Source organism: Rhea americana, unplaced genomic scaffold (assembly GCF_003343005.1).
Source record: "Rhea americana isolate MKP2758 unplaced genomic scaffold, rheAme1 scaffold_39, whole genome shotgun sequence".
Taxonomy (NCBI): domain Eukaryota; kingdom Metazoa; phylum Chordata; class Aves; order Rheiformes; family Rheidae; genus Rhea; species Rhea americana.
In genome coordinates, this window is record NW_028186523.1 from 3,880,139 (window position 1) to 3,894,065 (window position 13,927).

Genomic DNA, 13,927 nt, shown 5'->3' on the forward strand with positions numbered 1-13,927 from the left:
AAGACAAGGGAAAAGTTATGGGGAGGCGGGAGGAAGAGGCACAGACAAAGACATACTCTGTATATGCGTTTCAAATGGAAATCTCAATCCGAAGCATTCATAAAATGCACAGGCAGATATTAAAGAGGCACCTCCCCTTCCCCCCTCGCCCTCCCTGCCCCAGCCCTCCTCGCCTCCCGCACACCGGGAAGCTCGCGGCCTTGCCTTCCTCGCAGCCCCTGCCAGGCTGGGGCTATCGCAGCGATTATTGATTTTCGCACCGCTTGCACCCGCGCGGTGCCCTCCTCGGCTCCTTTTCCCCAGCAGTTTGCTCCCCGCGTATGCACCACGCGGAGCCCGGGCTCCGCGGGGCAGAGCGGGCAGCTGCAGCAAAGGGCCGCGAAGCCGTCCAGCCTCCCCTGGCTGCCAGTGGGGAAGGATTTGTTTTGTTTTTCGGGGCAGTGGCGTGAGGCTGAAGCAGCTGTGGCCTGGTGCTCCTCGCCCGGCTCCGGCCGGCCCCGCTCCACCTGTCCCAACAGCTGCCGGCTTCCCCGGCGCTGCGCGGGGGCAGCCGGGCCAGCACGGGGGCCACAGCCCCGCGCAGCCGCCCGGCCCGGTTCTTGCCAACGGATCGTACACGATCGTCGGACACCTCCTTTAGCTGGGAGTTTGGCGCGCGGTTCGTCACGCCCCGCGCGGGGCTGAGAGCCTCCCTCCCGAGCTGAGCTAACCCTCCCCACGCGCAACACTCGCATCTTGCAATGTAGTGTGAGGAGCACGGGTGCTGCCAGGGTTGCGCTGAGAACCTAAAAACTGTGAGATTTCTGTTACTGCTGTGACAAGTATTCATTAGCCGAGCATAAGTTTAGAGGAGAATTTAACCTGTCATTAAAAATTATTGGAAATGTGTACATTTTGTTAGAATACATACATACATGTATATACAGTAATCAAAATGAGCTGGTATACCAGAGAATATGAGCTGCACACCCCTCAGACAGACAAAATGTGTAACTGCTGCTTTTCATGTAGATTTTCAAGCCTACAGTCATATTTCAGGACTTAAAATTTTTCATTTTGATAACTGTGTATGTGCATGTGTTTGTGCATGTGTGTGTGTATGTACAAACACCACAGGCACAGCTTTAATTCCTTTGAAATCAGAAGCTGCCAAAAGCCATCTTCATACGTTCTGCAGTAAGTTCTTTGTTTGATGCCTCCTGTAATCTGGCAGAAACTTTGCTGTTCTCCATCAATGCCTGAGGGGAAAGATGTGAGGTGTGATTTCAGGGCATATGTGGATCTGTTCATCCTGAGCAATGCGTTTTAAAAGTTGCAGCAAATAGTGTAAAGAAACCTACAGGTATTACATTAGACCAGCTGAACCTAATTTTATTTTTAAGTTTTATTCAGAAGCATCACATAGCAAGTAAACTTCAAAATCTAAGTTTAGTTACAAACTAGTTGTTTCTTATTTTTTTTTTCCAGTCCCCTTTTGCTTTCTTTTACGACCACATGAAACTTGAGAAGCCATCTAAAGCTAAATCATTTAGTGGAGTTGGGCAATTCCCAAGTGTCCAACAAGAAGGCCTGGTTTAGGCTGCGATGGCCACTGTCATTCCTGGTGATTTGTCAGAAGTAAGAGATACCCAGAAAGTCCCTTCAGGGAAACGTAAGCGTGGTGAAACCAAACCAAGAAAAAACTTTCCTTGCCAACTGTGTGACAAGGCCTTTAACAGTGTTGAGAAATTAAAGGTTCACTCATACTCTCACACAGGAGAGAGGCCCTACAAGTGCACACAACAAGACTGCACCAAGGCCTTTGTTTCTAAGTACAAATTACTAAGGTATTAAACTCTATTTATCTTTCAGATTATATTATCTATTTTATGTTGGCTGTGTTAAGCCTTGTAAAAGTATATATTTGTGTACGCCTTCAGCTGATTGCAGAGAGGATATGTTAATTAAAGTAGACATGGGATTGTTTCTAGAATTCTAAATTGCAGTACATAAGTTTACAAGCTAATGTCTTTGATTTTGTTTCTTAATTTGTTTTCTGTTTTTGTTTTCTGTTTGTTTGTTTTTTAATGAGAATAGAATTTTCATTTGTATAAGGAATTGTCACGAGAAAAGAGTATGGACTGAAAAATTTTTTGGCTATGGACTTTTACACAAGTACTGTCATACTTGCCCGTATACCCCTGTTACAGTAGCTAAAAACCACCAAAAACTAAAGTGTCAATTTAAGAGAAATGGCTCGTGTTTTGCTATATTTTAATTTGTCAAACTGTCTTTGTAGTGTCATGCTTTCAGTTAAAAGGTTCTGTTGCAAAGCAACCTTAGTGTAGTATTTAGCTGCCATTAAAAGATGAACACATGTGTCTTTTTGATCAAAATAATTACTTACAGAATATATCTGTGTTTAAAGGCATATGGCTACTCATTCTCCTGAGAAAACCCACAAGTGTAATTATTGTGAGAAAATGTTTCACCGAAAAGATCACCTAAAGAATCACCTACATACACACAATCCCAACAAAGAGGCCTTTAAGTGTGAAGAATGTGGAAAGAACTACAATACCAAGCTTGGGTTCAAACGTCACCTGGCTTTGCATGCTGCAACAAGCGGTGACCTCACCTGTAAGGTATGTTTGCAGACTTTTGAAAGCACAGGAGTGCTGCTGGAGCACCTAAAAACTCATGCAGGCAAGTCATCGGGTGGAGTGAAGGAGAAAAAACACCAGTGTGAACACTGTGATCGTCGGTTCTACACCCGAAAGGATGTCCGTAGACACATGGTAGTGCACACTGGAAGAAAGGACTTCCTCTGTCAATATTGTGCACAGAGATTTGGGCGGAAGGATCACCTAACACGCCACATGAAGAAAAGTCACAACCAAGAACTTTTAAAGGTCAAAACAGAGCCAATGGACCTTCTAGATCCCTTTACCTGCAATGTTTCTGTGCCTATTAAGGATGAGCTGCTTCCAGTGATGTCTTTACCTTCCAGTGAACTGACATCAAAGCCATTTACAAACACTTTGCAATTAAATCTCTACAACACTCAGATTCAGTCCATGCAGAGTTCTGCATCTGCACACCAAATGGTTGCCACATCATTACCATTGGGAATGCCTTGTCCAATAGATATGGAATCTGTCCACCCTTCTCACCAGCTATCTTTGAAATATCCGCTCAGTTCTACCTCATACGCAATTTCTATGCCTGAAAAAGAACAGCCATTAAAAGGGGAAATTGAAAGTTACTTAATGGAGTTGCAAAGTGGTATGCCTTCTTCATCCCAGGATTCTCAAGCATCTTCATCAAAACTAGGGCTGGATCCACAAGTAGGGCCGCTAGATGATGGGTCTGGGGAGGTTTCCCTTTCCAAGAGCTCCGTTTCTATTAGCGAACCTCTAAACACCCCATCATTGGACTTTTCTCAGCTGTTCAACTTCATACCTGTAAATGGCCCTCCCTATAATCCTTCCGTTTCAGTGGGAAACCTTGGAATGAGTTATACGCAAGAGGAGGCACATTCTTCTATGACTCAACTTCCACCACAAACACAGGATCCACAAGATCCTAGCAATAGTATAGGTCTTGGGTCTCTGCACTCATTGTCAGCAGCATTCACAAGCAGTCTAAGCACAACCACCACCCTACCACGATTTCATCAAGCTTTCCAATAGGATGTACAAAGCTGGCTTATTACTGTCTATTTGTAGAAATGCCTTAGGTGACCATTTTTAACTTAGTGCCTACGATAAGACATTATAAATTCTCTACTTTTGTACAGTACCGATCTCATGAAGCCAGTAAGAAATTTAAATTAACTTTTTAAAAATGTTTTGAAAGTGTTTATTCTCAACTGTTTACTTTGTTTTTTAAAAAAGTCTCATTGTATTGTTTTCATTTTCACTGCCAATTGACACACTTAAAATATTCAATAGAAAGTCATCCCTACCAAACTTTTTACACTCATACTTTTAAAAAACTTTTTCAACTGTATCAGTCCTTCTGTTTTGTGGATTTCAGTGGTAGAACTACCATTTTTACCTTTTATATACTTTAATATTTTCTAATAATCCAGTTAAAATATATATCGCACAGATTCCTGAAGATTTGGGGAAAAAAATGGAACCTCCATCCCTAATCCCTTTCCAAAAAAAAAAAAAAAAACCTTCCCAAATGGCAACATCTGATCTGTTCTATTATGACAAATCTAAATTTTTAAAAGAGATATATAAATCAGATTTTTCTGAAAATGTATGTGTATATATACACGTCCATATATACACATGTACATATATATAACATTTTGACTTGTATTGAAGTCATTATAAAAGATGTTAAGAATTTGGCCATTTTCTGGCTTAAATTGCTGGGGCCTGTTAGAAATATTGGAAGAAAAGACATTTAGTTTAATTTTTTAAAACCATGATATAACAGGATTTGAGAGAATCTCTGCTTGCTAAATGACAAATGTTTCCAGTTGAAATTGGAACTGTGTTGTGCTTTCAAGACTCTTGTAGAGGGAAACAGGCAAAAACAATGGCTGATCTTGAAATATAAAAGTGTTGTAATTTAGTAATGCAGAATATTTTGTCGCAGTTTTTGTTTTACTTCTTAACTTGCTGTTTTTCTCTTTAGTAGCATAGAAAGAGTACTGCATAGGAATCTTCCAATAGTATATTCACATTTGTAGGCATCAGTCTTCTCCCAGCAGCCACCGCCAAAGGGTGGATCAAGTCCAGCCAGAAAGTGTTTATCTATTGTCAGTTCAATACTAGTGTGCAGTCAGAGAGTGAATGTAAATTTGCAAATACCATTTTTTTTTATTGGAATGATTTTTTCAGTTGTGTTACATGGTGTGTTATGTCCTCCTAAGCAACAAGTTAGATGTTAATCACGCTTTCTACACCTGGGTACTTGGTTAGGGACATTTTTCCCGTTGCCAAGATTTAAAGACAGGACTCTTAGGAGTGAAGTAAAAGCATATTGCTTACACCACTTTTACCTAATACAATATATTCTATTCCCCAACCCCTAATAACCAAAAGAGGAGAAAAAAAAAAAAAGTGCTACATGAAGGCAAACTAGATTTGCTGTAATTCAATACTAACGTTCTTTTCCTTGTCATTTTTGTACAAGGAATTAAAAAATAGAAACCAAGTACATTAATATCTCTCAAACAATAATGAGTATTCGTATAAGGTTTTAAGTGGTTAAACTAAATATATACTTCACAGAAACAAAAGTTGTTCCCATTTAAGGAGCTTATGCTCCGGATGTTTTATCAGTAGCTCCTACTTTTTTTTTTTTTTTTTTTTTTTTTTTAATTCTAGGAGCAATATGCAGGTGTAGTTTTACTATTTTATACATATGTGTATTTAAATTTTATTACTGAAAGATAACATTTTTATAAATGTGTTTGTGTTCCAAAGGCATTAAAATAAGGATGTATTAATAAGGAAAATACCTTTTCAAATTTTGCAAACTACTCCTAGATTTTGAGCTTAGGAGCATTTTATTTCAAAGTGGGCTTTTAGCTCTGCTTCAGGACTGCTTCCTCTGGTTTCTATGAAACAGATTGCTTGCTTACTTACATCTTTAGTTGAATGATTTGTTCAATATTGCTTTTTTCTTGTCACCTTTTTAAAGGAAAGAAAAACACTTACAGACAAACAGAACACAAGGCAAATGGAACAGAATGTAATTCTAGTTTAAATCAGCAACCACAAAAGCACAGAGGAGGAACTGGGTTTTATTCTCGATCTCTCACATCAGTTGGAGATGAAGGTAAATGGACTTGGTTCCTCCAGTGGGCTATGTCCCGTGTGGAGCTGAGCACCTGCCGCTGCCCCTGGAGCCCAGGGGCGTAGAGAGCGCTCGGCATCTCCCGGTCTGCCCATCGTGTCCGAGACTGTCAGGCAGGGGAGGCGTTTGCAGCCTTGATGGACAGGGCTGTTTGCTCTGGGCACCATACGGCTGCACATACACACGTCACAAATTTCAGATCTGTCAGGAGTTTCTGTTCTGGCGCAGAGGAAGTTACTTCTTCAAGTGTTGCAAATTAGTTTAATCTTTGCTGCCACTGCCAGTGCAGGATATTCTGACAGACTAATCGCCACATTGCTGAAGGGATTTGATGTGGTGTATCTAACATTTAGCGAAAGACAGTGCCATCTGTTTATCAGTCTCAGTTGCTGATTAGACTTGATAAAAAAAAAACAACAGACACTTTGCCAACACCCATTTCTTAGTACATAGCCAGAATCTCTACTACTTTCTTAGTGCCTTAGCTTCCTGAAAAGGGATTGACATTTCACTTCAGAGTTAGACAGACATTTCACTTGAGAAATAGGGACCTCAGACAAGATATTGAACCTCATTCAGTCAGGGTTTCGGTTGGTGGCTACGTTAAGTATGTTTGCCACTGAACTAGGATGTATGATTACGTGGAAGCGGATCGACACTGTAAGCAATATTCACATGTTAGTGCTTTCGAATCTTACTTAGGCGAAGTCATTATTGGCCACTACTAAAATGTCATTTTTTAAACCCTGTTTTCTAGATTTCAGATTGATTCTTTGAGGGAGGGGGGAGGGCTGGCTGATCATGCACCACTCTTTGTGCAACTTCTAAACTTCTAGTAAGGTTTTTTTTTTAATATATATATTTTTGTGTACTTGTTGCTTGTGCTTTATTTAGTAGTAAATTGTGGAATAGAGTGATTTATTGTTAATTTGGCAGTAGCGGTTTTTAAAAACCATATACTGACTGAAACATGAGCCAGAGCTGATTGCTTTATTAAGCTAATAATGAATGTTAAGAGTACATATCTTCAGGATCATTTGCCTAGTGAGCTAAACATGTATTATAGGCCAATATTTTTTAAAATAAAGCTTGGTCAACCTCTATGTTACACATATTACAAGATATAGCACTTTCAAAAAGAAAACCTAAACCTTTTAAGAAAATTTCTTACAGGTTATGCTTTTTATTATAAAACCTTTTATTATAATTTGTTTCAAGTGCCATTAGATTACATATATGTAGGCCTTTGGTATAATGCTTTGTGTACAAAATGGTAGACATTGTAATTTTAAACAGGTACATTTTTACAGTGTTTTCTTATCAATTTGCTATATTGCACAGAACCAGTGTGTCTTTCTTAAGGGTTTTACAATGGTTTTTACTAGGTTTACATGTTTCAAACTACACTGTCTTCTACTGCCATTTTGAATACCAGTCAAAAAAAAAAAAAAAAAAAAAATCAGAAGTTCATCCTCACCAATGTCCTCTGGAGTTTCGGATGATAAACTTGCAAAAATCCTTAACGTGCAGTATCTGACAAAGATTTTTTTATCATATCTTATCATCACTATGCTGCTGTCTGAAGTTAACTTAGGGCCTGATCCTGCATCCGTAAATGTCAAGGGGAGCAGGATTGCATCCTTGGTTATGTCTGTCTCATACACTGGTTTAGCAGCTCCTCCTATGTTCTTCTCAGTCTATAGATAAGCCTCTAAAATACATGTACTTATCTGCTATGAAGTAAATTGTATAGACTTAGCTGTCCATCCTGCATTCTCCCAGTGTAGAAGTAAAACCACAGCCTACTTAGAATTACACCCAACAAAGAAATAATACCACAGTAATTCAAAGTGTGTTTGGATAGTCCCAAAGTTTTTATGTAATAAGGGTGTCTTATTTTGTTGGAAGGCAGTGTCTTTTGATAACAGTTATCTAGCCCTGGAAGTGACACAGAACTATTGCTAATCATATGTAAACACTTTTCAGTATAAGCTTCAGTGGTACAGTTGAACCAGAGTGAATGTTTATCTCCTCAGAAACACTCCTGCAATATTGTTATATTGGATCATGCTGCTAATGTAACTTGGGATACAACTCCTCTCATGGTGCTACAAACCTCCCTGTCTCATTCAGATGTATTTTTACCCATAGAAAAAAGGACTATACTAGACCTATAGTTGTATGATATATTTTTATACTGTGACTTAATTTGTCATTAATGAACTTTGTACAACACCACAATGTATTCATATGCACTTGCAAAAGTAAAATTTTGGACATGCAAATTTATACGCTGACAGCCCAGCTCTTGTTCACAAAAGTAGAAGATGACTGTTAGTTAAAATAAAATGTGGGCTTTTTATATGGTGTGGAGTGAAGAACATACTATATGTTACTAAAAGCCTTTGACTTTAGATAAAAACTGGGAAAGTATATTGGGGAATGATGATACACCCAAACCAGACTCGGATTGCTGAAATTATATTTTTAGCTAGTGAAAAAATTGTTTGGACTTGTATGCTAAAATGTTTTAATGATAAAAGTTTTGAGTCAAAAATAGAGAAAAAAGAACACAGAAAACCCTGCATTCCAGACTGAATTTGTATATGTTTCTTGCATTTAAAATTTGCTATCCTGTGATATGGGAAATTGAGTTGCTTATCATGTATATGTACTTTAAAATGTATTCACAAACTACTGTTGTATTTGTATAAAATATAGACAAAAAGATTGCATATATATTTTTGTGTATAAGCTCTGTAAAATAGCAATCACATTATGAAGCTGCAGCAGAACTTCATTTTAAACATTCACATCCAAAGAAACAGACTATTTATTGTCCACATACCCTGATTATAAAATATACCTTGCTGCTATTAAACAATAGTGCTGCAGCTTCTTGTGGCCTACAGTGTTATGTTTGCTGTACAAAAATATGTGAACTCCACAAAATATATCAATAAAATTACAGAATGGTTTTAGTTAATGAATAACTTATGCCTGGCATTTTAATAGATAATCTTGATCTGCACGTTTGGAATTACAATAAGTAATTATAGAGTACAGGAATTACAATAGTAATAATAGAATATACTCAGTTTGCTGGGTATAATTACTTTGATTTTGCAAAGGTATAACAGTATTTCTAATTTATGACTGGTAAAATGTCAGTTTTTCAGAAAATCTTACAGCATAAGTATCTGCATTTCATGATTTCACCAAGGAACAAATTGGATGATGCTAATTTATCTGTGACAAGACAGATCTGAACTGAAAGACGCAGTTGAGCTTACCATCAAATCGCACTTTGAAACTTGCTGTGAGAAACTGGAAGGTGAGTTTGGGGTTTTCACAGTGGGACTGGTCATTTGGAAGAAGTAGGTAAGTTATTCTCCATCACTTTAATGGAAGTAATTTATATTGATTATTACAGTTTTATGGTAAATTATGCAGGTTTGGCATGTGTTGGACACAATGGATGTGTCTCTGAAACGTTACTGGGAGAAACTTCTTTACGTTGCCTTGTCCCACAGACCTCCTGTCTGCCTGGATCATTGCAGTTGAAGCCTAAGAAGTCTGGCTCCGGTGCGTGGAGACAAGAGCAGCCTACACAGAACTGCAGACAATTGCCTCTGTGCTGGTTCCATATAGTAGTTTCACTATCGTAGACTGTTTGACTGGAAAGTAAGAGACTAGCATTTGCCACGTGGCTGTTTCAAATTCATTTGCTTTTGTGACTGTATTCTGTTAATATCCTCAGCACTGTCTGTGTTTTCCTGCTTTTGGGTTCCTCTATTCAAATTCTTTATTTTTTAGATTCTTCCTGTACCCTAGTCTGAGATAAATTATTGTTGTAGAGAATTGTTGGCTTTTGCCTTCTCCCTACAAGGAATTTTTCCTTCCATGTTTTCCCTACCTTTTTCCTCTGAACAAACTGAGCACTTCTGTGTCACAGGCTTCTAACTTATTTGGGAGGGTTGGCCAGATTATATTAAATATGAGTCTAAAGCTCTACAAAAGCTCTAGAGCTTTCCCTCTTGACTTCAAAGGTTTCTTCCAGGACTTGTTGGAGGAGTTATACTGTCTAAAATTCTAGCCATGACTAGAACCTTGAGTCTTCTTATGCAGCATGTGAACTGGCAGGGCCCAACAGGGAAGGATATTTTGTGTATTTTCCTTTCAGCATATTCTTACTGCCTAAAAGAACAACTAAATTCTTCTTTCTCTAGTAACCAAGTGGGTACAAAATCCAGGTGTCTCATCTCTATTCTTGGAAGATAAGAGTCAAATAAAATGGTAAGTTAAAGGTTTTACTTATGTGGTGAGAGACTCTTAAGCTCTGTGAGTTTATTTTCTCATCTTGTTTCTTCCTTAAGGAAGGAAAGGGATTATGCATTGTTGAAAAAGACATCTGGAAAGATCACTGGAGTTGTACTGAACAACAAGCATTTTCCCCCTCTCTTGCTCTGTTCTAGCCACCCTTTCCAAAACTCACACTGGGAAGTACATTAGACAGGCAACATCTTGACTAAAGCTGTGAAGAATGAGATCCCAGTATCCTCTGTATATCTGCTCTCACTGTCCTCCAGCAATGGAAGAGAAAGACTACTCTAGTTTCCCCCTTCACTTCCTTTTTTTTTCTCCTTCTCATGTATCAGCATGCCCTGAGATGAAAAATGTTTATCAGAAAAGTCTAAAGCAGTGATCCAGAGCTGCTGCTGGAGTAGGAGGAGCTGAGCAACCTACATGGTGTTGGCTTCCCTGCTTTGCAAATCAAAACATTGTATTAATCAGATAGAAATTAAGTTTTCCAAAGTGGCAGTTGCTGTAGTTGGCACAATAAGACTTTGTGATCATAAACAGGCAGCAAGTAGGTCAGCAAGATAAGCTCTATAAAAAAATTAAGGCTGTACTTAAAAGTGTTTTAGAAGATTAACTGCTACATATCATTATTAGCTATATCCTTTAGCAAAGAAACAGCCACTCTGTATTTCCATTTTCTAGCACGGTGGATATAGTGATGGTAAAAATGCCAGACCATGGAAGTGGTATGAAGTAGTATGTTCCAGCTCACGTGTTATATGCCAGGCAATTCAATACAAACTTTCTCTAACACTAAACAGTATGGTGTGTAACACCTTGCCCAGTATTTTTATTTTACATAATTATACTTACTTGTTTTAAGGGCCTGTATGTCTTTAAGGACTTAATGTTTTCAGAGCGACCTGTATTTTAAAAATGCAGTTAACAGTTGTGCATTTCTTCAATGTCATTCTCACTCAACAACCTTGTCTTATTCAGGGATATTTGTGCCGTAAGGTCACCAGCTACCAAGTTAGTTTGCCTAAGAGTGGACTGAAAAAGATACCAGCTAACAGCTGAGCACTCTGAAAACTGGACTATAACAATACATACTGTGGTTAGTTTAGAAATCATTTGCATGGATCCTTCGTAATTTGTGTATGCCATTAACTGTTGCACTAAACTGCAATGTACAGAGATGAACGATTTGTTGTGTCATTTTCATGATCAGTCTGAACTCTGCTTGATGCATGTAAAATAATGAAAAGTACTAGAATAGTGACAGTTTCAGAAAACCAGTATATTGCTTAAGCTTTTATGTATTTATGTGTGTATATATATATGGGGGGAGGTAAGCAATCAAACCTACAAAAGTTGAGAAATTAGTTTTGTTTTGTTTTACATCAAATAGTTTAAGTCAAAAGCTTTTGTTTCCTAAGTCCAAAAATGGGTCATGTGGTTTGTAAAGGTATTTCCTAGTTAATACAACATTTAGTTTCCCAAATAAGTATTCTTCCAAATACTTGATTAATCTATGAGAGACAGCAATTTATCTGCAGAGCGCACAAACTTCTACAAGGAAGGTGTTTGTCAGCTATCCTTATGTAGTATTAGATACAATTTCAGTAGAAAAGTTTTGTAGGCTGTGCAGTTGAAATTAAGCTTATCTCAGGCTTTTGTATTAAATTGTGACACACAGAGTCATAGGTAAGTCCTTAAGTTTCCTCACAAGTACTTAAATTGAAGGTGAAAGTAAAACAGAATCTGTATGGGTAGGGAAGCATGCCATAATCAAGCAACATCCAAGCTATAACATATCAACTATCAAACAAACACTAATGACAAGTAAACATTGATGTCTGTCACCTAAAAAATGTATCTCCTCTTTTACTTTGTCAGTGCATGGCTTGTTACGCCAGTAAGGTACTGCAGGATTTTTCAGTAGTTTTCTGTGCTTCATTCAGTTTAGGCACGTTTCTCTTCAGCAGTATTTTACAACAAGCTTCCTTCTGTTCACCAGTGCAAACCATGTAACCATGTAATTGAACTGTATTAAACATTTTAATCAGGCAGATTTAATACCCTGTAACTCATGGCAGCCTCTGATAATTTGCTGTGGCCCAACTGAGTGCCCAGATTATTATTTCAGAGCCACTGAATTTAGCTAGTCCTCCTACCTCCTCCCCTGTTTGCAACACCCTATAGTTGTGCTATAGTAGGAGCTACTGTGCTTGCTGTGGCTGTGTGTTTTAAATAGTAGTGGAACTAGAGCTGGGTATTACCTGTGTTCCCTGGGACTGTGTGAGCTGTTGGGATACTCTGGCCCTCTTATACATCATATGATCAGCATCCTCCCCTTCAACATAAGAATTCAGCCCTAAGCATCAGCATTAAGTCTGTTGTACCTGGGAAAGCAGCTGTCACCAAGTGGTAGACTAGCACTAACCTTATCCCCTAGGCCCTTTGTTAGACTGGTCCATTTTTCTTACTAAGCATTAAAGCTGTTTTCTAGTCACTAAGCTACAAGTCTCAAATTCCACCATTACTCTTTATCTCCCTGTGACCCAGCAAGGCTATTAATCAGCTTTGCTGCAGGGGCAAGACTGCAAAAACAATCTTGGACAATTTCATTGAAAATACTGCGTAAGCGGCCAGCCATATGACAGCTGTAAACCTGCCTGGATAGGGACTTGCCTAGCCAGAAAGTATTGCTATGCATCAGAGCCCGTATTTCATATTGTATCATCTTTAGTTTAGATTCTCTTAGCTTGTCTCACAGTGCTCTTTTGCAATTGTGATATTAATGCACAGCAGCAGGTCCCAAATTGTGATCCCTGGTCCATTGGTGGTCAATGAGGCCACAGGTAAGGTGGCTGTGAAACCTCATCTGCCTTGCTAGTGCCTTCAGTTAAAACCTCAGTGCATGGTGGTAATGAGAACCACTGCTTCCTACTCTTGAACACACAGAGTACCTTACTGGGGAGGAAAAAAGTAACAGGCAACTGTTTGGCAATGTGTGTTTGAAACTTGATCTTGTTATTTATAAACTAGGGTTTAATCTTTGTAAGTGTTTTTTATTATGGCTCCGTTCTAAAGATCAGCTCTAAAATAGTGTCACAATTCTTGCAGATGTAGTTGTTCTTTGCATTCTGAATTTTTTAATGAAAATATGTTCATATTTGCTACTCCAGGGAGCCATTTGTTCCACCAAAAAAACCAAACTCTACATATGAACTGAATTCTTTTCTGCTTGTGCTTTTAGTCAAAAAATGGTTAAGCAGTGGCCTAACCTCAGAGCAAGCTGTGTGTATGGACTGGCTTCAAATAATGGTATCACTTTCACCTGTGCAATTGATTATATCAGAACTGCTTTCATGCAAAGCAGAATATCATCTGAGGTCAATGAGGTGTGTCTGGAAGCAGCATTTGGACTGTAAAATGCTATATGAGTAAGAAAGAATGTAACCTGATCATCAAATCCTAAACTGAGATCACAGAGACTGACAGTAATGGAGAAAAAAGAAAACTTTGGTTTAAAACTGGGGGGAAAAATCCTAGAAATCACTAGGATACAGGCTGAGGAACCCCCCTTTTTTTTTCTTTCTTTCAAAGTAGGACTGTAATTGAAGTACTTAGGAGATAAATTTGAATCCTTTAGCAAGATTATAAAGTAAGTTAGTAGAGACACAATACTATCTTTATACTGTAAAGCAGTTCCTAGAAACCATTGAATACTCAGGCCTTGAAGGGTTTGGTGTATTGTACACCAAACAAATGCCCAAAGAAATAAAGTAATGATTGTGGAGAAGAATACAATTATACACCC

The 13,927-nt window shown here is 38.5% G+C and overlaps 1 protein-coding gene across 4 annotated transcripts in view; it reads left to right on the top strand.

Annotated features, from left to right (window-relative positions):
* The window catches only part of PLAG1 (PLAG1 zinc finger), a 32,325-nt gene extending 27,043 nt beyond the window's left edge, over positions 1-5,282 (top strand). For 3 of the 4 annotated variants that reach the window (XM_085313573.1, XM_085313572.1, XM_085313575.1), the window contains 2 exons: positions 1,468-1,826; positions 2,408-5,282. In XM_085313573.1, coding sequence (XP_085169699.1) covers positions 1,585-1,826; positions 2,408-3,671 — 1,506 coding nt within the window. In that variant the 5' untranslated portion in view covers positions 1,468-1,584 and the 3' untranslated portion in view covers positions 3,672-5,282. The remainder of the gene's footprint in view (positions 1-1,467; positions 1,827-2,407) is intronic. The other variant, XM_085313576.1, reaches the window with a different exon arrangement.
* The last annotated feature ends 8,645 nt before the right edge of the window (positions 5,283-13,927 follow it).